The sequence below is a fragment of the Mobula birostris genome, chromosome 4, assembly GCF_030028105.1.
Source record: "Mobula birostris isolate sMobBir1 chromosome 4, sMobBir1.hap1, whole genome shotgun sequence".
NCBI lineage: Eukaryota > Metazoa > Chordata > Chondrichthyes > Myliobatiformes > Myliobatidae > Mobula > Mobula birostris.
The window spans coordinates 115,032,440-115,055,040 of record NC_092373.1 but is presented as its reverse complement, the minus strand read 5'-3'; the positions used below and the strand labels follow the sequence as shown (position 1 = coordinate 115,055,040).

The window sequence follows — 22,601 nt, the reverse complement described above, 5'->3', positions numbered from 1 at the left end:
TCCCTGAAGAAGAAAATGTTCTTTAACTTGTCCAGGTCCTGTGCCAAAAGGGTAAAACAAAAGCTAAAACAAAAAAAAAGTAACTTTATCATAGGTCAGGGAAACTCCACCAAATATTGGAATTGAATGGAGTCCGCAATGAATGTTTAAAGTCAAAATTGATTTAGACAAGGTTTCAGGGTGAGTGGGGGTGCGAGAGATCGGTGGAGGCGTGTGATTAATACTGGATGTGTTTATGGTGTTTACATACGATGTAAGCTTCACGACCGAAGCAACAATAAATTTTCATGAAAACATTGTGTGTCGCGCAGAATTTTATTTAAACACTAGCCGGCCGTTTGAGAAAAAGATTCGACCGCAAATAAAGCATGTCACGTGGGTAAGATAATCATTCATACGAGTTTTTACACGTTAGTGTGAGTGCAGACTTAGTTGGAGCCCAAATGCTTGCAATTACAAGCTTTTCCCATCGGCTGCTTTTTCCTTGTAATGTCACCATTGTAACTGGACTTCCACGTGGCAATACGGTAACATGATATCCCACCGTATTTCTTATAAAACATGCACATTGCCTTTCAGATCCTATTTCGCAAAGCTGCACACATACATAATAGAAGCCAGTCGTCTAGCGGCGTTATCACAGATCTGTGCAGACAAACGGAGCGAAAATGAACCTGGCCCCGTTTGTTCTGCACGCCCTGCTTGTCACAATAGTGCATTGTGCTCCAAGGTGTGAACCCGTCGATCAAGCACTAGGTAAGAAACAGAAACAAATGTATAAATGTCTGACTGAGCGCCGCAGTCCGGGAGTAAAGACTGGCCATCGTACGTGCTACCCTGTACCTCGATACTACCGAATGCTTATGTTTAACACAAAAAATGTAGGCGTATTTATATAACTTCAGTTTAATTTTGATGGATTAGAAAACAATTCTCACTAGACCCTGCCTTTCTACAGTAGAGTGAGTAATCTCAGACAAGGATTTCCACTGTTCCCATCAACCAAACAACACCGAATACGAAACTTTTCTACTCCCCATGGGCACCATACGTCGACGGCCGGGTTACACGGCTCTGTGTACAGTCTGATTTATTGTTTTAAAATGCGAGAGGTTTGCGCATAAATCGCGAGGAAACAGGTAGAAAAATAAAACATTTGTCCCATACTACCAGGAGGATGCAACGTGCTCTTATCGCACGAGGGAGAAATGTGATTCTCATAGTTTTAACTATGGTCCAAACTTCTTTGGTCATTTTGAAAGGGAGGTATTTGTAGCTAAGATAGCCAGTGTTCCAAATTCGGGTCAGCATTTCATTATTACCGTGGTTGCCGGCTGGTATCTGCTAATATTCGCAAGTACATCTTGCTGGGGTATTTTCAAATTCATCCGAGGGAAATATAGAAACATCCGCCCCACGCACTGAATATCAACAGTTTCGGAGTGCCTTCAGGATTCAATCAGCAGTGCTTTGCAATCTATTGAGAATGACCGAACTGCCCACGTTCTATCTGTATTAAACACTGGAGGCTATCATTGCTTTTGAGTGAAGTAGAGTATGGAAATGTGTAAGATATTATTTCCGAATTAATTTCACCCAGGCTAAACGCACATCATACTCAGGGTGCCAATTAAAGTTTCCATCGGGTCCTGTGCGAATTCAATTATATCTTCCAGCAGATGTTTGTTTCTTCGTCTGTTCAAAGGCGGAGTGGATTTTTAAATCAAGGGAAGAAAATGAAACGACCAGATGACACATCGAGGCGCTTTTGACATTAAATCAATATTAAGCACCTTTCTCCTGTTTTATTCACTAAAGACTGTAGTTCGAAAACTTTATTTAAGTTATTATGAAGTTACTTTTTGTTGTCGCCTATCGCAACTTGTCAGTTTTATTTTCCAAAGCGAGCATAGTCTCTGCTGCCACCTGGTGTCTTTGTGTAATGTACATGCTTGGTCCATCGTTGCAGGAAGAAGCTGTGCTGTGCCCCCCGTTCAGGGCTGCCTGCACCCGATCTTCAAGTCAACCACCTTTAAACTCTTTCCAACGGTCCCAGCCTAGAATATGCTCCTTGACTGAGCGCTCATAGAATCGCAAACCTTCAAAGTAAAGATTTTACCTACCGCTGTCCTTAAATAGACAATTTACAGTATAATCTTGAGACTTGGCAGCTGGTTCCAGCTCTCCAGAAAGAGCTTCTCGCCATCTCTTCTGCCAGTCCCTCTTGCATTTGTCCATGCGATCTATGTAAATCTTAAACTATGTAAATTTCGGCCACCAAATGTTCATCTATTAGATTTAAAAAAATTCTTTAATAAAAAAATTGAAGAGCAGTTTTAATTAACACACACACAAGAAAAAAAGAACTGGTACCAGATGCTGGAAATCTGAAAGAAAAAAAACAAAAAGGAATACAAAACTTTGCCAGCATCTCTGGAGAGGTAGAGAAACTGAGTTAATGCTTTAGGTTGATAACCGCAGTAAACCAAAGACTTCAAGTACAGTCTGGGTTGCCAGTACAAATGCAAAGCTAGCATTTCTGTTGTGATTTTTGGATAGGAGATCAGCAAGGAATAAATTAAAAGGAAATATAGGTACTTTTGTTATTTTATTCTGGGTTACACCATCATCTCCGTGACAGTGGGAGAGTCACTAAGAAGCTCAAAACTATGCATAAAGTGTTATACACCACTGTACACAGACCTGGAGATTCAATTGGCTAACACTGTCTGTTTAAACAAATACAAGTGAAAATCTGTTTTTCCATGGCATGATAGTAACCATTTCTGGATTATTCATGTCACTTAGAAAATTCAGACAGGCACTTGTGAGCATCAAATCCTTGAAACCGGAATGAGGAAATTACAATGAATGTTGCTCCCATTTTGGAACATTTCAGTGCAGTTTGGACTTTGTTCAGGAGTGTTCACCTTCAACCAATACTGGGACAACTCTAGTCATATGGTGGAAACCTAGAGAACACTCACAGTAAGTAAAATACATGCTTAAATTCTTTACAACACCCGAATCCTCCCTCCGTTCTCACATGAAAACCAGGCCTCAAAAACAATCCTAATTTTCAGGCAGCTCTTCACTTCCAATCGGCAAGACCCAAGCTGTGAATACCCATCAACCACTACCCCATCCTCAACTCCACAACATTGGAATCCTTTCTCAGCCAATCTCCAGCCTCTGATCTCCCCACCCCCACCCCCCACATATTGACTGCTGTTTCCAAGCTCCATTTCTCTATCCCTCACAGGAAGAGCTACAGTGTCACCTGTCACTGTAAGAAGACATTCAGTTAATTCACAATCTTCCAACAAATCCTATCCACCTGTCATAGGCCCATCTGGAAACATAACCAATTTTCTGGAGGTTTTATTTTTGAATGAGGAATTAAATCACAACGGAATTTTGGAGCACATTAAAGCCTTTCTCCTGGCTACACTGGACCCTTTCCAGTTCTCTTATTGCTCAAATCGATCCACTATTGGTGCAATAGCCTCTGCCCTCCACTCTGTCCTATCCCAACTGGAAAATGGGGTCTAATATGCTAGGCTGCTGTTTACAGAATTCATTTTGGCATCCAACACCGTCATACCTCAGAAACTAGTGGGGAAGCTGTCCTCGCTGGATCTCAACACTTCCCTCTGCAACTGGATACTAGACTCCTTAACAGTAAGGCCACAGTTAGTCCGTGTGGGCAGCAACAACTCTTGTTCCATTACTCTGAGCACCGGCACTCCCCAAGGCTGTGTGCTCAGCCCTCTGATTTCACACTGTGTCACAGGATCCAGCTCAAGCCGTGCCATTGAGTTCGTGGGTGACACAGCAGTGGTTGGCCTTACTAAGGTCAATGACGAGATGGAGTATAGAGAAGAAGTGGGTCAGCTGGTTGATTGGTGTAAGAAGGACAACCTAACCCTGAACATGGAGAAGACAAAGGATAACATTACGGACTTCAGGAAGGTGCAGACAAACCATCCACCTCTACAAATATATGGTTCCTCCGTAGAGAGATTTAAATGCACCAAGTTCCTAGGAGTTCACATCATGAATGACCTCAGCTTGTCCCTCAATATCACCTCCCTGAATAAAAAGCAAAAGCAGTGCCTCCTCTTGTTGAGGAGATTGAGACAAGCAAGGCTCCTACCACCCTCCCACCCCTCTCCCTCCGGCCATCTTAACTGCATTTTACAGGAGCACTATTGAGAGCATCCTGACAAGTTGCATCTCCATCTGGTATGAGAGCAGTGGAGCATCAGACCAGAATTCTCTGCAAGGACTATGAGAATGGCTGTGAGGATCATAGGGGTCTCCTTACCATCCATCAGGAACATTTATCAGGAGTGCTGCATACGTAGGGCACCTAGTATTATTAAGGATCCTACCAATCCATTCAGCATCCTCTTTGATTTTCTGCCATCAGGCAGGTGACTCTGATGCATAAAAATAAGAACAATCAGGATGAAAAACATTTTCTTCCCTCAGGCCATCCGGCTTCTGTACTCCCAGCTACATCACATTCAATGTGTCTCTAGTTAATCTGGTCTGTTCCTTACAGTAATTTAATAGGAATGTACTTTAATTTGTTACTTATGTGTGATTATCCTTGCCTTCATAAGTTCCCATGTATTATGTGTGTTATGGTTGGTTCAAAAGAACATTGTCTCATTTCTATATATGTTATGTATGTTATATACATGTATGTAGTTAAATGACAATAAACTGGACTTGACTTGACTTGACTTGATGTGGTGAAGTCCCACCACACTAATAGTGCACTAAAGTTTCCAGGCAATGAAGTGTTCTTCTGCCATATTCTTTTAACACCGCTTGTTTATTGCTGCATCAGAACATTCTGGGGCCAGTTAGAAGTTTTTTTTTCAGATAATTAAAAGCAGTAAGACATAACTGTCTCTCTCTCTCACATCTTAGATATATTGTTATGAAGCAAAGTGTAACTCTAAAGTCTGATGTGCAAAATGTGATTTTGCAGTGATTAATATTCATGTGTAGAAAGCAGCATGTGAAATGTGCTGTGGTAATACTACTTAATAATTACAAGTTGTCACTGTTGCTATAAAAATGGCACAATAGGAAAAGACAAAGATGTGAAATATGAATATTTTAAATATTTGCTGTCTTGGGAAGGAAGGGATTTGAGAAGGAAACAATGCAACAGAGATAAAATGCTGAGAAATAAGACATAATTCTTCATACCTGAGAGGGAGTAAATGGAAAAATATATATGTATATCGTCAAGAATAAAGCACAGTAGGGAGAGGAAACTGGAAAATACATGAGAATGAAGGACACCTATTTGATTACTTATTCTCATAAAACATGCAAGAGTACAAGGAAATTGCTAAAATAGCTTTTCCAATTGTGGAAGTCTTAGACTGTCTCAAGATTTATTTGAAGGTGTAAGCTGTCAAGCTGAAAAAGAAATTAAAAGCAAACTTCTTGAAAGCAACATTGACATTGGGACATTACTTCTATCTGGTTTTAGGAAAGGAATATATGTTTTTCAATTGTTGTGAAGCAGAAAGTGAGGCCAATGTAGAAAAAGAGGTGAACTCTTCAAAAAGTATGACATTGCTTTGTTGGGTATATTTATAAGATATGAGGAACAAGGTTTATTTTTGTTCATTTTCTTACAACATAAGTCTTACAACCTTAGTTTATTCCCTCATTAAGGAAGAAGATTTGCTAGTTCTAAACAAACAATGGAATTCTTCAGTTTTTTTTATTGTTTCCCAACTCCCTTATTATTGAGAATTAAACTCCCAGTACTTGTGCAAGTAGTTTCTAATATAAACAGGTACAGAACAACACTCTGCTATCTAAACAATATAATTTCAACTAAATCAGCTTTACTGTGATGCTTTTGTTGTTTTACATATTTTTCCCTTAAATGTCACATTCCATTGAATGTTGGGAATGTGTATCCCATTAAGGGCTTTGGAACCAAAACCCTAAGAATGTCATTTTGATTGTGAGTCTTGACAAGCAACCAATTGTATTTCAACCATCTTGCATGCATTTGGATTGTATGATAAAATAAACCCATGCCTCTTTAATTGAAACTTGTACATACCTGGAAAATTATACTTTAAATCAGAATACGATATTCAATTAAGTTTATCTTATTAAAAAATCTTATATGCTCTAAATCTTTTTGATGAATTATCTTACTTTGCTAATAGTTACTGTATGTTGCCAATCAGAATGAAGGGTTTACTATCCATATGAATATATATGCAACCCTCCCACCGGGGCTTGTATACCAACTTGGCTTGTTAGCTAACTCTAATAACAGCCATGTGTCTCAGCTGTGATGTTACAACCAAAGTACGTCTAGGGTTGGGATGATTTGGGGTTAAATCAAACTGGAAGGTTGGGACGTTCCAATTAAGGAACATTGATTGTAATGAATCTCCACTGTCCGTACACAATTATCGGTTGCCAAGAAATGACAGATTACACACCAGTATAAAATGACAAACAAAGTATCTTTTCCAATTTTCAACTTTATCAAACAATTAATAGGAAAACAAAGAAAAAAAGTTACAGTTAACCAGTCAAAGTGTGCACATAAACGCTGGAGCTTGTTTCTGTACTAGCTGGGTGTACCGCTTTAATCACGGCGCTGAATTTTCATTACCAACCATAGACAGAACTTCCCTTCTTGGAATCCTACTCTCACAGAGCACATCATGCATTAGGTTCTCCCTTTCAGAGGGATCATCCAGGTGTTTTCCCTGGTGGTCTTTTCTCCACACCTGTCACCAAAAGCCCCCAAACCAGACTACTGTACTCTGAAATCTCATCCCGCCAAGCTCTCTAGAATCTTCTCTCACATCCCACTGGCAGAAAGTTACAACGCGTACCTTGACAGTCCTGATTAGCTGACACAACATTCCTAAGTTGGGCTGCATGTCTCCTTATCTTTAGCTGAAGCCAAAGCACTCTTCCAGCAGAACACGCTGGTTTTACAGGAAACAGCTAAAATAATATTCCTCACGGCATAGTAGTAGAAATCTTATCCAGGGCATTCCTTTCTCCCTCCACCAAAAATAAGCATGTCCTCATGAATTTGGAACTTATTAAACCATTATTAATAATACAATGTTTAAATGAATTTCATGATTTCAGGACCCCCAATCCATTTGTAAATAGAGGTAATATATCTCACTATTGGGATGGATGCAACACCTTGTTATCCCTGGTGCATTATATGCCAGCCTATCTGGGGGCTTCCTGATTCTCTGAGACCTTCTTACCTCATCCTTGACTTCTTCAGCTTCAGCCACTCCTTCTGACTGTCCTGTCTATTTCAGGATGCCTCACCTTGCCTATCAGTGATATCTTCCAACAACTCAGGTCCCCCTGCGACCTGACTGAACTTGGTTTCATCTCTAATTATACTGGAGACCAGCTTCCCTTCACTGTCCATTATCACATCTGACTGTCTACAGTAGTCCTCCCCTCTATATCCAGGTCAGGGCTGGGAGATTCAGGTATCTCTTCCATCATAAGGTAAGGCATACTATTCTTCCATTTCCTCACCCTCTGAGTCTGTACAATACTCATTGGCTGGTCTCTCTTCTGGTCTTTCCAATGAAATCACACAATTGCTAGCTGGTTACCTTTCTGTTCTCCTCCTTCTGTGCAGAGTTCTCCTACTAGGTGTAGGTTCCATGTCAGGCTCTGGGTCAACACATACTTCCCGCCCTGTGGGTAAAAGATTATTCTGATGGAGAATTTTGACAGGGACCTAATCTTTTGATAATATCTCTTCTTGTTTCTTTGGTTTTGCTCAGTAGCAGAGATAGCAGCTAGCTCATAAGCTTTTTGCAATTTTTCCTCATGTCAGACACATACTTGAGAAACGCCAACTGCAACAAGTCTTCATGGCTGGTTCCAAAACAGATATCTACAGGTAATCACACTTCATGTCCAAACATCAAACAGTATGGCAAGCAGCAAGTAGCTTCATTCTGTGTACAGTTGTAGCAGTGAACCAAATGCCCATTATATAACGTAAAGCATCCTGACATTGATTAAAATCATAACTTCAGTTATATAGGTTAAAATATTCTGGAAATTTATGTTCTCAGTGAAATAAAAATAATTGTAATGTGTTCAGTTAATATTGTATTCCACTTGAATAAAAAGACCCAACTACTTGTCTGTTAGAAATCCATCTTCTTCTTCTTGGACCCTCAGGTCCCAGTGGAGTATAGGTGATTGATGACCTCCTATTTCCATCATCCAAAGTGGATGGTATGGTTGGAATTCATTAATATTTCTGTAATCCATTGTATCCACTGTACAGAGGACTGGTCTATGCAGCTTCACCAGAGTCCTGGTGGCCTGCCTTACCTGCTTCCACCTCTCACGATGAGGACAGAGGGTTGGACTTGGAGAGGCATTAGAAATCCAGTTGAATACAAAATGGCTAAAGATAAATTCTGGGAAACATAATCCAGCAATTTTTTCTTTGAACAATGATATGGGTCCACTCTGAGGTTTGTCCAATAAGTAATTTATTTAAACCCGATTATAGATTGTAACATTTTAAAGACACTACCCAATTTCCTGTGGAGACAAATAAAACACTTTCTATTTTTAAAATTCATGCATATTAAGCTCCAAATATGTGTCACACAAGCTATGCCAATATTTATGAATACTTTATACTATTCAACAGATATACTATATTTTATTGTTTATAGATTTTAATGTAAAAATTCGGCAACTCGTTTTGTGTCCTTTTTCTAACTCTACCCATTATATTCAATGACTTCCCCTTCGATATGTTCTCCAACTTCAGCAACATTCCTCTGTCTAGGACAAGCACTATATTGCGCCAAGCCTCATATTGTGCAGATCATAGACCAAATATTCATCAGCAGTGAACAGAATATAGAAACAAAAAACATTTGATTTCTGATTAGTACTTTAAAGCAAAAGACAATTTACTGCCTCAGCTTTTTCCATACCATTTCCATTATTAGGATTGCAAAAGTGTATTATATATTCTGGTAACAATATGTACTGTATATTTATCAGTTCTCCTGCTACTTTTTGTGCTGTGTGCATGTAATTGATAATATTTATATTCAATATTTCATAGTGTTATCGTTTTTTTAACTCATTGCTTCATCATGTACATCCTGCCATTGCCTTTATTTCTTTGACTGCACTTTGTAAAATTTTACTTCTGTTGGTTTGACTATTTTTGCCCTTGATATTGAGCATAAGGACAAACAAATGTTTAGAGGCAGCCACCCCATCAAGTTTGCTTCATACCATGATGGCTAAAGCATCCTGACTAAACACTCCTAAAGAAAGCAGGCATTTACAAACCCTATAAAACAGCAATAGAACACAATTTTTGCTTGTCAGCTGTGCTATTTATAAACTTGGCACTAGTCAGCAACTTAAATTCTGTCATTTGTAAATGCCATAGAAAATCATTTCTTTAGCTCTGCTGCAAGTACTCTATGGTTTAAACCATTGTCATGCTTTGCACCATACAGATTTGGTAGAAAAGAGTTATAACACAATTGCAGATGATGGTATCCTGAAAATAGTTTGCTAAGTGAATCATCAAAAAATAATTTTTAATACTGAAGTTATTTACATAGATTAACTGTTAAATTAAAATAATTAGAGACATCAGTTGGATATGATTATAGTGTGCATTAGCAAAATAAAGAAACAGAAAGCACAATGTAATTAAATCAGAAAATTCAGACCGGGTATATGTAGCCCACAATAACACATAGGAGACATTGTTGTATATAAAACATTCACCAAAATATTTACAAAGTAGAGAAAATCTGCAGATGCTGGAAATCCAAGCAACACACACAAAATGCTGAAGGAACTCAGCAGGCCAGGCAGCATCTGTGGGAAAAAGTACAGCAGATGTTTTGGGTCAAAACCCTTTGGCAGGACTGGAGAAAAAAAGCTGAGGAGTAGATTTAAAAGTGTGGGGGGGGTGGGGAAGACAGAACCACCAGGTGATAGGTGAGATGTTGACTGTACTTTTTCCATAGATGCTGCTTGGCCATCAAAATATTTGTCTGAGATGTTGTGTTAATTTGCCTGTCTTCTTTTATTGGATTTGAAAGGAAATTAAATAATTTGTGAAGAAATCATTCTTCATCCAAATAAAAATTCAGCATGTGTATTGGTCACTGCTTCTCCTTAAGTTCTGAGATTCATTGATTTCGGTGAATCTAAGTGCATGGAAGTAGTACAACCAGTGGCTAATCTCACACATGTGTAAGCCGTTGGTGACCAGACACAAATTTCTTCTCCAAAGATATTATGTCTTTCTCAACATCCAATGCCCCAAGTAACTATGGCATGACACCTGAATGGTGCAAAACATGACACTGGCTTAAACCAGAAAGTACTTGTAGCATAGCTAAAGAGTGGTGAATTTATCAGGATTGAATCTCTATACAGTAATATCGTTACACACACCACCACCCACATTATAGTAACGTGCCTTTGTTTGGTTTTCACCCACGAGTGTAATTGAAAAAATTGCTGGGAAGTTTGTTTATGCAATATGGATTGATGGAAGAGCACAGATGGGAGCATTAATGGAAGTAATTTCCTGTATTACCCATCCCTTTCACAACCCCCAGATGAACTGTGGGAAGAGCAGAATTGATCACTGACAAAATGTACAAACACCTTTGCATGAAGTTCAAGTTCCAGTTCAGTTTATTGTCATTCAACTGTGCACATGTATACTGCCAAATGAAGTAACATTTCTGCAGACCAACATGCATAACACAGTACACACACAACACATAAAGTAATAGTACCACTGGGAAATCAACAAATAATAAGGTGTGTTTATGACACAAGTCAAAAAGTAAACAGTATAACACTACTGGCTTTTCATGCATGATGAGATCTGGGTGGTGGCAGGGAGCTCAGTATTCTTACAGCCTGGGGAAAGGAGCAGTTTCCCATCCTAACAGTTGTTGTCCTACTGCTGCAGTACCTCCTGCCTGATGATAGGTGCTGTTTTGTAACTCCAAAACATAAAAATAATTGAAAGAAAAATACAGAGCCAGGGATAACTCATGTAAGTTTATTTTTCACTTTAACGAGGTGATGTGGTGGCGTGATGACTTATGTCATTCACGTACTTTTACATATAACCCACAATGAATTATGGAAACAAACGAAGAATGCTTACTCAAACAATATATTTACAATATTACTCAAGTATTACTGAAATATTAAATACGCAACAGTAGGAGATCAAAGAGATTGATGAATGAATGGGATAGATCATTGAAAAGTGGCCTGTGTATGCAGCACTCCTAATATATATCTCTGGTGGATGAATGAGAGAGCCCTATGATCCCCTCAGCTGTCCTCACAATCACTTGTAGGGACTTGCAGTCAGATGCCTTGCAATTCCAGTAACGAATAGTAATGCATCTGGTCAGAAAATTCTTGATGGAGTTCCTGTAAGAATCGGTTAGTGAAGGGGAGGGGGGGAGCCTCACTCACCTCGATCTCCTCAGGCAGTGGAAATGCTGCTGTGCCTTCTTGACCGAAGAGGTGATATTGAGGGATCAGGTGAGATTGTTCATTATGTGCACTCTCAGACCCAGGAAAAGGTTAATACCTTAACTACCTATTTTTGTAGAAGTCTGACTTCAAGTTCCACATATCTGGTCATCAGAAGAAGAAAAGCACTGAAGCTGCAGGAGAAAATCCATGAGTTTTATGACCTCTGATGAAAAAATGCCAACTTATTATGTATTAACACGTCTGCCACTGCGAATAACTGACTTAAATGTCTAGTATTCATTATACTGTAATTTCGCAGTCGCAGCTCCCAATCGATTCCAAGAACAAAGATAAAACAGGAGAAGGAGTAGGCCATTCTGCCCCTCAAACCTGTCCCATCATTCAAGATGATCATGGCTGAGTTGGTGCCGACCTTAACTCCTGTGCCAGCTCCCATTATTTCCTATTTACTAATCTTTCAAAATTGTATCTTCCTCTTCTTCTGGTGCCTCTAATCATCTAGCCTCCACAGCCCTCTCTGCTTTAAGATTTACCCTCTATATTTTAGAAGAAATCCCTATTAATCTTAGTTTTAAACAATCATCACCATTTCCTGGGAATTTCTTTACTTCCTCACTTCTGTGTACTTGCTCAGTTGTTGCCGCCTATCCTTCCCTTGTCCATTTATCAGTTACCCTCCCCACCCGCCACTTCCACTTTCCTTGTTTTGGCTTTTCATCCAAGTTGCTTCCCTCGTCCTACAGTTCTGCTTAGTTCAATATTGGTTACAAGATCGCCCTGCAAGAGCAGATCCTCAGCTTGATTGTGTTTCATCTGTGATCACAGAGGAAATCCCCGTGAGCGTGGAGAGAATGTACAAACTCATTACAGACGTCAGCGAATTGGGTCGCCGATGCAGTAATAGTATTACACACACCACCTCTCACCTTATAGTAACGTGCCTTTGTTTGGTTCTCATCCACAAGTGTAAAAATTTTAACACGTACCCTCTGTTAAGCCCGATAGAATCTTATATGTTTAAATAATGCCACCCCTCATTATTCTAAACACTAAAGAATACAGGCCCAAAGTACTTAGGCTTTCTTGGTAGGTCAACACTTGCATCCCAAAAATTAGCTTGGTGAATCTTCTTTATACTGCCTCCATAACTTTTCTTTAGCTAAGAGGACAAAAACTGTACACAATATCATACCTCGACTCTGCTTTATCCCCCCTTGTTCAGTCTCTTCCTACCTACATCTGTGACACTTCACATGCTCTGGATCTTTTCAATGATTTCATGTTCCCTGGGCCCCCATCATCTTATTTTCACCATGGATGTCCAGTGCCTGTACACCTCCATCCCCCAGTAGGAAGGCCGCAAAGCTCTCTGTTTCTTTCAGGACACCAGACCCAACCAGTTCCCCTCCACCACTACTCTTCTCCATCTGTCGGAACTTGTCCTCAATCTAAGTAATTTTGCCTTTGGCTCCTCCTACTTCCTTCAAACAAAAGGTGTAGCCATGGCCACTCACATGGGTCCGAGCTACGCCTGCCTTTTTGTTGGCTATGTGGAACAGTCCATGTTCCAAGCTTACACTGGTGCTGTCTCTCACTTTTCCTACACTACATCGACAACTGCGTTGGTGCTGCTTCCTGCACCCACGCTGAGCTCATTGACTTTGTCAACTTTGCCTCCAACTTCCACCCTGCCCTCAAATTTGCCTGTTCCATTTCTGGCACCTCCCTCCCCTTTCTTGATCTCACTGTCTCTATCTCTGGAGACAGCTTATCCACTGATGTCTATTATAAACCATCTGATTCCCACAGCTACCTGGAATATACCTCGTCTCACCCTGCAACTTGTGAAAATGACATCCCCTTCTCTCAGTTCCTCCATCTCTGCCACATCTGCTCTCAAGATGATGCTTTTTATTCTAGAATGAAGGAGATGTCCTCCTTTTTTAATAAAAGGGGCTTCCTTTCCTCCACCATTTATGCTGTTCTAAACCACATCTCTTCCATTTCACGCATGTCTGCTCTGACCCCATCCTCCTGCCACCCTACCAGGGATAGGATTCCTCTTGTCCTCACCTACCACCCCACCAGCCTCTGCATCCAGCACATAATTCTCTGAAAATTCCACTGTCTCCAACGGGATCCGACCACCAAACACATCTTTGCCTTCCACCCACTTTTTGCTTCCTGCAGGGATCACTCCCTGTTCAACTCCCTTGTCCATTCATCCCTCCCTACTGATCTCCCTCCTGGCACTTATCATTGCAAGCGGAACAAGTGCTACACCTGCCCTTACACCTCCTCCCTCACTACCATTCAGGACCCTAAACAGTCTTTCCATTTGAGGCAACACTTCACCTGAGAGTCTATTGGGGTCATATACTGAGTTCGGTGCTCCCGGTGTGGCCTCTTGTATATCGGTGCGAACTGACGTAGATTGGGAGATGACCTCACCAAGCACCGATGCTCAGTCTGCTAGGAAAAGCAGGATCTCCCAGTTGCCACCCATAATCTGTATGAGTAGCCTCCAACCTGATGGCATGAACATCGATTTTTCGACCATCCGGTAATGCTCCCCCACGCCCCCTTCTCCTTCATCATTTCCCATCCCCTTTTCCTGCTCTCATTTATCTCCTTGCCTGTCCATCACCTCCCTCTAGTGCTCCTCTCCCCGATTCTTTCTTCCATGGCCTTCTGTCTCTTTCTCCAATCAACTTCCCAGCTCTTCACTTCATCCCTCCCCCTCCAGGTTTCACCTATCACCTTATGTTTCTCTCTTCCCTCGCCCCAACTTTTAAATCTACTCCTCAGCCTTTTTTCTCCAGTTCTGCCGAAGGGTTTTGGCCTAAGACATCGACTACTTTTTTCTATAGATGCTGCCTGGCCCGCTGAGTTCCTCCAGCATTTTGTGTGTGTTACACAGTATTTCACCAGCATTCCACAGGATTGCAACAAAACATACCTGTTTTTAAACTCCAACTACTTTGCAATGAAGCCAAAAATGTCGCTTGCTTTCTTAACTATTTGTTGAACCTGCCTGCTACATTTTAGTGGTTTGTTCATACACATATTGGGCATCTTCTGTAATTAATGTAAACAATATTAGGATAGTGAGTTGGTATTCATGCATGGCTCCAAAAGTAACTGTAGATTTTAAGTTTTAAGTTCAAAGTAAATTTTATTATCTCAGTGCAAATATGTCACCATATACAGCCCTGAGATTCATTTCCTGTAGGCATACTCAACAAATCTATAGAATTGTAACTAAAACAGGATCAATGAAAGAGCAACGAGAGTGCAGAAGACAACAGCAGTGCAAATGCAAATATGAATAACTACAAATAAATAACGAGAACTTGAGATGAAGAGTCCTTAAAAGTGAAATCATTGGCTGTGGGAAACATCGCAATGATGGGATAAATGTGTGTTGCTATCCCCTTTTATTCAAGAGCCTGATGGTTGAGGGGTAGAAACTGTAATTGAACCTGGTGGTGCGAGTCCTGAGGCTTTCGTACCTTCTATCTGGTGATAGCAGCAAGAAGAGAGCATGACCTGTGTGGTGGGGATCTCTGATAATGGACGCTGCTTTCCTATGACAGCATTTCATGCAGAAAGGATGAATAGAGTGGCAGCATAGCTTCTGATGTAAAGACTTTTAACACCAGTTCAATAATTATCTAGTTTTCTTTTAAATTATTTGAATAATATACCAACTATGTTTACAGAAATTGTTATGAGATTCATTCTGAAACAGGCAAAAATAAGGCTAGAATGCAAGAAAATATTATTTTTTTGTAAAATTTATAACCGCTGTAGGAAATGAAGTCATTTTTATCAATGACAATTAACACCGTGAATAATAACATTTAAAGGCAAATGAATATGGCTCAGACTGTATTTTCATTGTCATTGCAAATCAGATATTCTGGCTTTTATATAATTCTGCAGGACCTCCTGCAGTAATCGCTATACTTTCAGGCACAGCCTTCAGAGTGGATTCTGAGCTTTCATTCTGGAACCTAGAGAATCAGTCAGGAAACCTGTTGGGACTTGCATGATCATTAGATTTCTTTGTGTTCACACACTAATGCATTCTGCACTGTGAGGCATTTAACAAGGTCTTTCACGGTTAGTTGATCCAGAAGATTATAGGCATAGGATCTATGGTGACTTGATAGATTAGGTTCAAAATTGGCTTGCCCATAGAAGACAGGAGGTAGTTGTAGAGGGGTGTTACTCTAACTGAAGGTCAGTTATGAGTGGTGTTCCAAAGGGATCAGTGGTGGAATCTCTAATATTTATACTGTACACACAACCCCACCAAAGTTTGTGTCAGTCACAAATTTACTTATTAGCATATGTTGCTGGACAAATCATATTGCTAAGTGATAATTTCAATGGTCTGAAATGGCCTCATTCTTTGTCATAAGGAAATATGGAATTGATAATTAAATCACAAGTTCAGAGAGTTCACAATAAAAAGAACTTTATGTGTGTTTTCATTAAAGCTAATAGGTTTTTGCTAGTGTAGGAGCTAGTCTTAGTAAGATTCATGGCAATAGGTTAACATGATCATTATTAGCACATATGTACAGATCATCAACTCGGTGAAAGACGCTCTTTGGTCAGCCCGAAACTTGATGATCTACCAGCACATGGAGATGTCCGTGGGAGAATGCTGCCGACTGGCACACTCTAGGCTGCAGGAGTACGTGCTGAGGGACGCACTGAAACTTGGTGCAGCCACTGCAAGGGCCCGGTGGGGAAGGACCACAGTATAGGTTTCTCCACCCGTGGGAGTGGGAGGGGTCAGTGGGCGGGGAGTATACCCCTCAACAATGAGATGCTAAGCTGAACTACTGGAGTGCCACGTGGGTGGCTATAAACACGGGTATTTTACTGAGTATAATGGAAACGTATGTAAAGGATGAAAAGTTATTGAATGGTTTATTGTATATATTTATTTTTGAATAAAGTATATTTTGAAATATAAAAAAAAAATATGTACAAAATAATACCGGTACAGAAAAGGAGATTTATCTCAAGTTGCCTGTCTTCCCGGTAGATCCCATTGCACTGTAGGAGCCTGATTCATTTTATTTTGAATCTAACAATAACGCCCAATCTTGTGGTCTTTCTTGGGAACTTCTTTAAGATCTTTATCATCCTGTGCAAAGATCACTTGTTAACCTTGGAAAAGTAAAGGAAATGTTCTTATCTGCAGAGTTATACAGCACAGAAACAGGCCTTCAGTCACCATGTCCACACTAATCATCAGGCACCCACCTTTCAGAATCCACATACCACATTTCATCTCACATCTTCATCAACTCACCTCGCCCCGTCTGATTAATTTGACCTACACTAGGGACAATTTACAGTTGCAGATGATTACCAGCCTGCACAACGCTGCCATCCGTTTGAAAACTGGAACATCGGAGAAAAATATACAGGCTCACAGGGACAATGTGAGAATTCTACACAGACAGCATTGCAAATGAAGATAATTTCTGAAATTGTGAGCTAGTGGTGCTGGTGTCACTGTATCATGGCCTGGAGAAGGTCCAGAGGAGGTTCACAAGGATGATTCCAGGAATGAAAGGGTTCTCATAGGAGGAGCGTTTGATGGCTCTGGGTCTGTATTCGCTGTAATTTAGAAGGATGAGGGGAGATCTCATTGAGACCTTTCGAATATTGAAAGGCCTAGACAGAGTAGATGTAGAAAAGATGTTTCCCATGGTGGGAGAGTCTAGGACAAGAGGGCACATCCTCAGGATAGAGGGGCGCCCTTTCAAAACAAAGATGCTGAGAAATTTCTTTAGCCAAAAGGTGGTGAATTTGCGGAATTTTTTCCCACATGCAGCTGTGGAGGCCAGGTCGTTGGGTTCATTTAAGGCAGAGATTGATAGGTTCTCGATCGTACATGGCATCAAAGGTTATGAGGAGAAGGCCGGGAACTGGGGTTGAGGAGGAGATAGAAAAAAGGATCAGCCATGAATGAATGGCGGAGCAAACTCGATGGGCCAGATGGCCCAATTCTGTTCCTTTCTTTCTTTACTTCTTTATAAATCTTTTTATTGATTTAAAAGGAACATAAATACAAATAAGAGGAGAATCATCTCAAATATATATATCAATAACAATACAAACCGAGATTGAGATAAACATTATCAAAATCACACATAGTGTTAAGCTAGTATATAATTTATAATAAAAAAGAAAACAGCAATTCTCCTCTTATCAGTTCATGAAGAGGAAAGAAAAAACCTTGGATTTTAAATGAAGAAAAAAAAACACAATTCTGCTCCCATATTTTATGGCCTTATGGTCTTCCACAATCTGAGAACATCCCACAGTGTACTATGGCCAGTGAGGTACTTCTGAAATGTACACACTGTTGTAATGTAGAAAACATATTGGCTTCAATGTATTGGCACGTCTAACAATTTGGTACGACTTCATTATGAAAGTGTTCCTACTGACATTGTGTAATCTGCTTACAAGCCCCATCCATAATGCATTCTGAAAATTAGCACCAAATTGTTATTTTGGTCTCAGAATAATTAAAACCTAAAATGCAGCTTTCAACAAAATGTAACAAAAATGTAAATTTTACAACAGCATTTAACTTAATAAGCTGTTGGCTCTTTTAAGGGTTTTCATTATTATAGTTTGACATGAAAGTCTCATTATTTCTCAAAGTCTCATATATAAATGTCATAAAGCAACAATTCTGCAAAGTGAATTGTGTAACTTGAATTTAAAGTTGTAGATGCCTCATTTCTCTTTAGCTGTACCGTAACCAGTCATACTTTCTGACTGTTATTTTTTCCAATAATATTCCAATAAAAAAATAGGAAAATACACTAAAGAATTTCTCTTGAACTGCCACCTTGTTTGTTATTGACTCTGAAAGAGGAAATGATGTCTGAGGTTTTTTGGACTTGGGTGTCTTCTGATATTTTACCTGAGTAATTATATTCAAACCCAAACAATAAAGTGTTGAATCTATTGCTTCCAAGACCTCTTTGATGGACAGGTTGAGATCAAAGACAGCTGTGATGGAGAGGGAGAATGTAAAATTGGACTTCAGCTATCAGCAGCTTCACAGACAAAGGATGAGACATCTGCTTGAATTGGAACCTAGTTAAGATTCAGATGTTGTTTTTTGAGTATACCTTCAACCCCATGTACTGTTTGTATTAACATCTCCACTAGCAGAGCATGATGTATCCATTGTGTGGAAGCAGAAATGTGTCTGGAGCAACCAACTAGCTATAAATGACTGCTGTAAATTTTCCAGTTCTGCTTATCTCTGAGCTCCTAATAGGCCAGCAAAAGACGACATGTTCAGCACTTTTACCATCCTCTACCTTCCCATCAAACTCTGCTTGCCGTTAAACATCTCCATGCTCTCCAGCCTTGTCTTTCAGCTAATCTTATTCAGTCTTCCCCTAGCAACATTATGCCTACAGCTTTCCTCCTGCTCTGACAGATGAACAATCTGTATGGGAATTCCTAGCTGGCAGGTTCTTGCTGCTAAATTCTTACCCCAATGCACCATCCAGTTTGTCAGTCTGTTTGACTACTGGACATACAACACATTTTTATCTAAATGTGGCATGAAGATCAGGAAGATATTCTGATCCCTGGATTTGCCAGGCTCCCTATTATCTATTGGTACCAAGTGATACATGACTCTGTGATCCCAGCCAGCATCCTGCGAAATGAACTTCTAGCAGGAATAGAGAGATTACTGTTTAACACTCTTCTCTGAAGCTCTAGGGAAGCAAGACTAATTATTCAATTTTCACCAGCACACACATTTATCACCCCAGCATCAAAAGCAAAACCAATGCTATGTAGAGGCTGCTTTCAACCAGAAGGCTATATAGAGATGGGTAACCAAAAAACAGCTGTTAATAACCAGGATTACAATAGGAATGTTTGTGTAAACTTCTGAAAAATGTGTGTTTAATGTGCTCTGTCAAATTAACCACATTTAAGTTTCTGCATACATTCCTAACTAGAACCCTACCTGAGAAGTGAATACATACACTCACTGGCCACTTTATCAGATACACCTGTACACCCTTTGTTAATGCAAATACCTTTTCAGCCAATAATGTGCAACAAATCAATATATAAAAGCCTGAAGACATGGTCAAGAAGTACAGTTGATGTTCAGATCGAACATCAGAAAGGGAAAGATATGTGATCAAAGTGACTGATTGTTGGTGCCAGACTGGGTGGTTTGATTATCTCAGAAACTGCTGATCTCCTGGGATTTTCATGCACAACAGTCTCTAGAGTTTACAAAGAATGGCGTGGAAAACAACAATCAACCAGCAAGCAGCAGTTCCATGGGTGAAAGCATTTGTTAATGAGAGAAGTGAGAGAAGAAAGGCCAGACTGGTTGAAGCTGAGAGGAAGATGACAGTAACTCAACTAAACACGTGTTACAACAGCAGTGTTCAGAAGAGCATCTCTGAACACACGGCATGTCTAACCTTGAAGTGGATAGGTTAAAGTAGCAGAAGACCACTGCTATACACTCAGTGGCCACAGGAGGTACTTCAAAAAGAAGTTGCATGGTCCTGACGAAGGGTCTCGGCCTGAGACGTCGACTGCACCTCTTCCTACAGATGCTGCCTGGCCTGCTGCGTAGACCAGCAACTTTGATGTGTGTTGCTTGAATTTCCAGCATCTGCAGAATTCCTGTTGTTTGCATGGTATCTATTGTATCACTTCTTTTAGTAAAGAGTTGACAGTACTATTGGCCTATGTTGAAAGTATAATTGTTCAGCAAGATTTTGTGCTGCACTTAAGCCATAAGCCAGTCTCATAGCTACACCTCTCTGCTGTGGCATACACAAGGCATGGTCATTGTGCAAAGCAGAATTGGATCTCAGCATTATCCAGGTTTTAACTGGTGGAAACTAAGGCCCTGCTCTGAGCTCACTATTATCAAAGTGTCTTTCACTGTTTTGTCAGAGGCAATTAAAACAATTGATTAAAATAATTAAATAACAATTCAAAGTTCAGGGTTCAAAGTAAATTTTATTATCAAAGTACATAAATGTCACAATATACAACCCTGAGATTCATTTTCCTGTGGGCAAATTCAGCAAATCGATAGAATAGTAACAGTAACAACGCAAGATCAACCAGAGTGCAGAAGACAAAAAGCTGTGCAAATCCAAATATAAATAAATAGCAATAAATAACAAGAACATGAGATAATGAGATAAAGAGTCCTTAAAGTGAGATTACTGGTTGTGCAAACATCTCAATGGATGAGTAAGTGAGTGTTGTTCAGTCTTGAGGCTTTTGTGCTTTCTACCTGATCACAGCAGTGTTTCATGTAGATCTGCTCAATGGTTGAGAGGGTTTTACCTGTGATGGACTGGGCCAAATCTAGTAACTTTTGTAGGATTTTCCGTTAAAAGTCATTGGTGTTTCCCTACCAGGCTGTGATGCAGGCAGTCAATATGCTCTCCACTACCTATTAATTATTAATTAAAAACTAATATGCTTAATCAAAATCTCATTACATTACTGTTAATGGACAACATAAATACATTTGTAGATGGTGAACAAATATGGATATACCAAAAGCAGATTAAGTTTTTACCCTGCAAGAACAGGAGGGTCTAAGACTTATCCCTACACCTCCTGCCTCACCATCATCCAGGGAACTAAGCAGCCCTTCCTGGTGAGACAGAGATTCACGTGCACTTCCTCCAACCTGGTCTAAGGCATTTGACACTTGCAATGTTGCACGAATGGTGGGATCAAGGACTGACTAGGAACAGCTTTACAAAGCACCAGTGCTCCATTCCTAATGGTAATCTTGGGCTTCTGTTTGCAAGTCATTTCATTTTCTGTTCCCATTCCCATTCCTATGCTGAGCTTTCAGTACACAACCTTCTCCGCTGACACAACGAGGCCAAATGCAAACTGGAGCAGCACTTCATTTTCCACTTGGATGTCCTAGTAGAGTATGAACACTGAATTTTCCAATTTCAGGCAATCTACATCCTCTGTGCTCCCTTTCCACTCCCACTGGTCCACCCGGCATCCCGTCTCCTGTGTTCACCTTTTCCATCCCTTCCCCTTCCTTACCTCATGTCTTCACCCTCCCCCATCTGGTTCCATCTGCCCATCATCCCTGCATTATTGGTCCCTGCTATTATCTGCTCTTCCCTCTCCTCCCTCTCACCTGACTCCATCTGCACAATATGAACCCCTTCAACTTATTACCCACGAGCCTTTCCCTCTTTCCTTTACACCTCTATGCAAGGGCTCTCCTCTCTCTCCATTCGCAGTCCTTACCTGAACCTGAAATGTAGACCAACCTATATCATTGACCAACCATCAGTCTTCATAGATGGTGCTTGACCTGCTCCTGATGTTGAGAGTCGGAATCATAACTAGGTTTACTACGACTGACATCTGTTGTGCAAGTTGTGGTTTTCTGGCAGCAGTTACAGTGGAAGACATAAAAATTATGATAAGTTACAAAGAAAAAGTGCATATGAGGAATCGCAAGGTAGTATTCATGGGTTACTAGACTGTTCTGGAATCAGCAGTAGAATGGAAGAAGCTGTTCATAACATTGAGTGAGAGTTTGCAGGTTGTGGTATCTTCTCACTGATGGTTGTAATGAGAAGAGGGCATGTCCTGGATAGTGAGGGTCTTTAATGATGCACGCAGCATTCTTGAGGCACTGGATTTTGAAGATGTCCTCAATGATGGGGAGGGTACTGTCCATCTTGGAACTGATTGAGCCTACTATCCTCTTCAGCCTCGTTCCATCCTGTGGTCCAAAGCCTCCATACCAGGCATTGATGCAACCAGTCGGAATGCTCTCTGCCGTACATCTGTATAAATTTGCGACAGTCTTTGGTGAGATATCAAAGCGCTTCCAGCAATTTATTCTTTGCTCCAGGTGCTGACACCTGCACACTCTCATGACTGACTTCTTGCTAGGGGCTGCATCTGTGCAGAGGGGCTGAAGCTGA

General features: G+C 40.3%; 1 protein-coding gene across 1 annotated transcript in view; it reads left to right on the top strand.

The window, feature by feature from the left end:
- Positions 1 to 604: 604 nt before the first annotated feature.
- Positions 605 to 22,601, top strand: part of cpz (carboxypeptidase Z) — a 73,797-nt gene continuing 51,800 nt past the window's right edge. Inside the window, exon 1 of the mRNA XM_072254687.1 lies at positions 605 to 756. Within this exon, the coding sequence (XP_072110788.1) occupies positions 669 to 756 (88 nt within the window). The 5' untranslated portion in view covers positions 605 to 668. The remainder of the gene's footprint in view (positions 757 to 22,601) is intronic.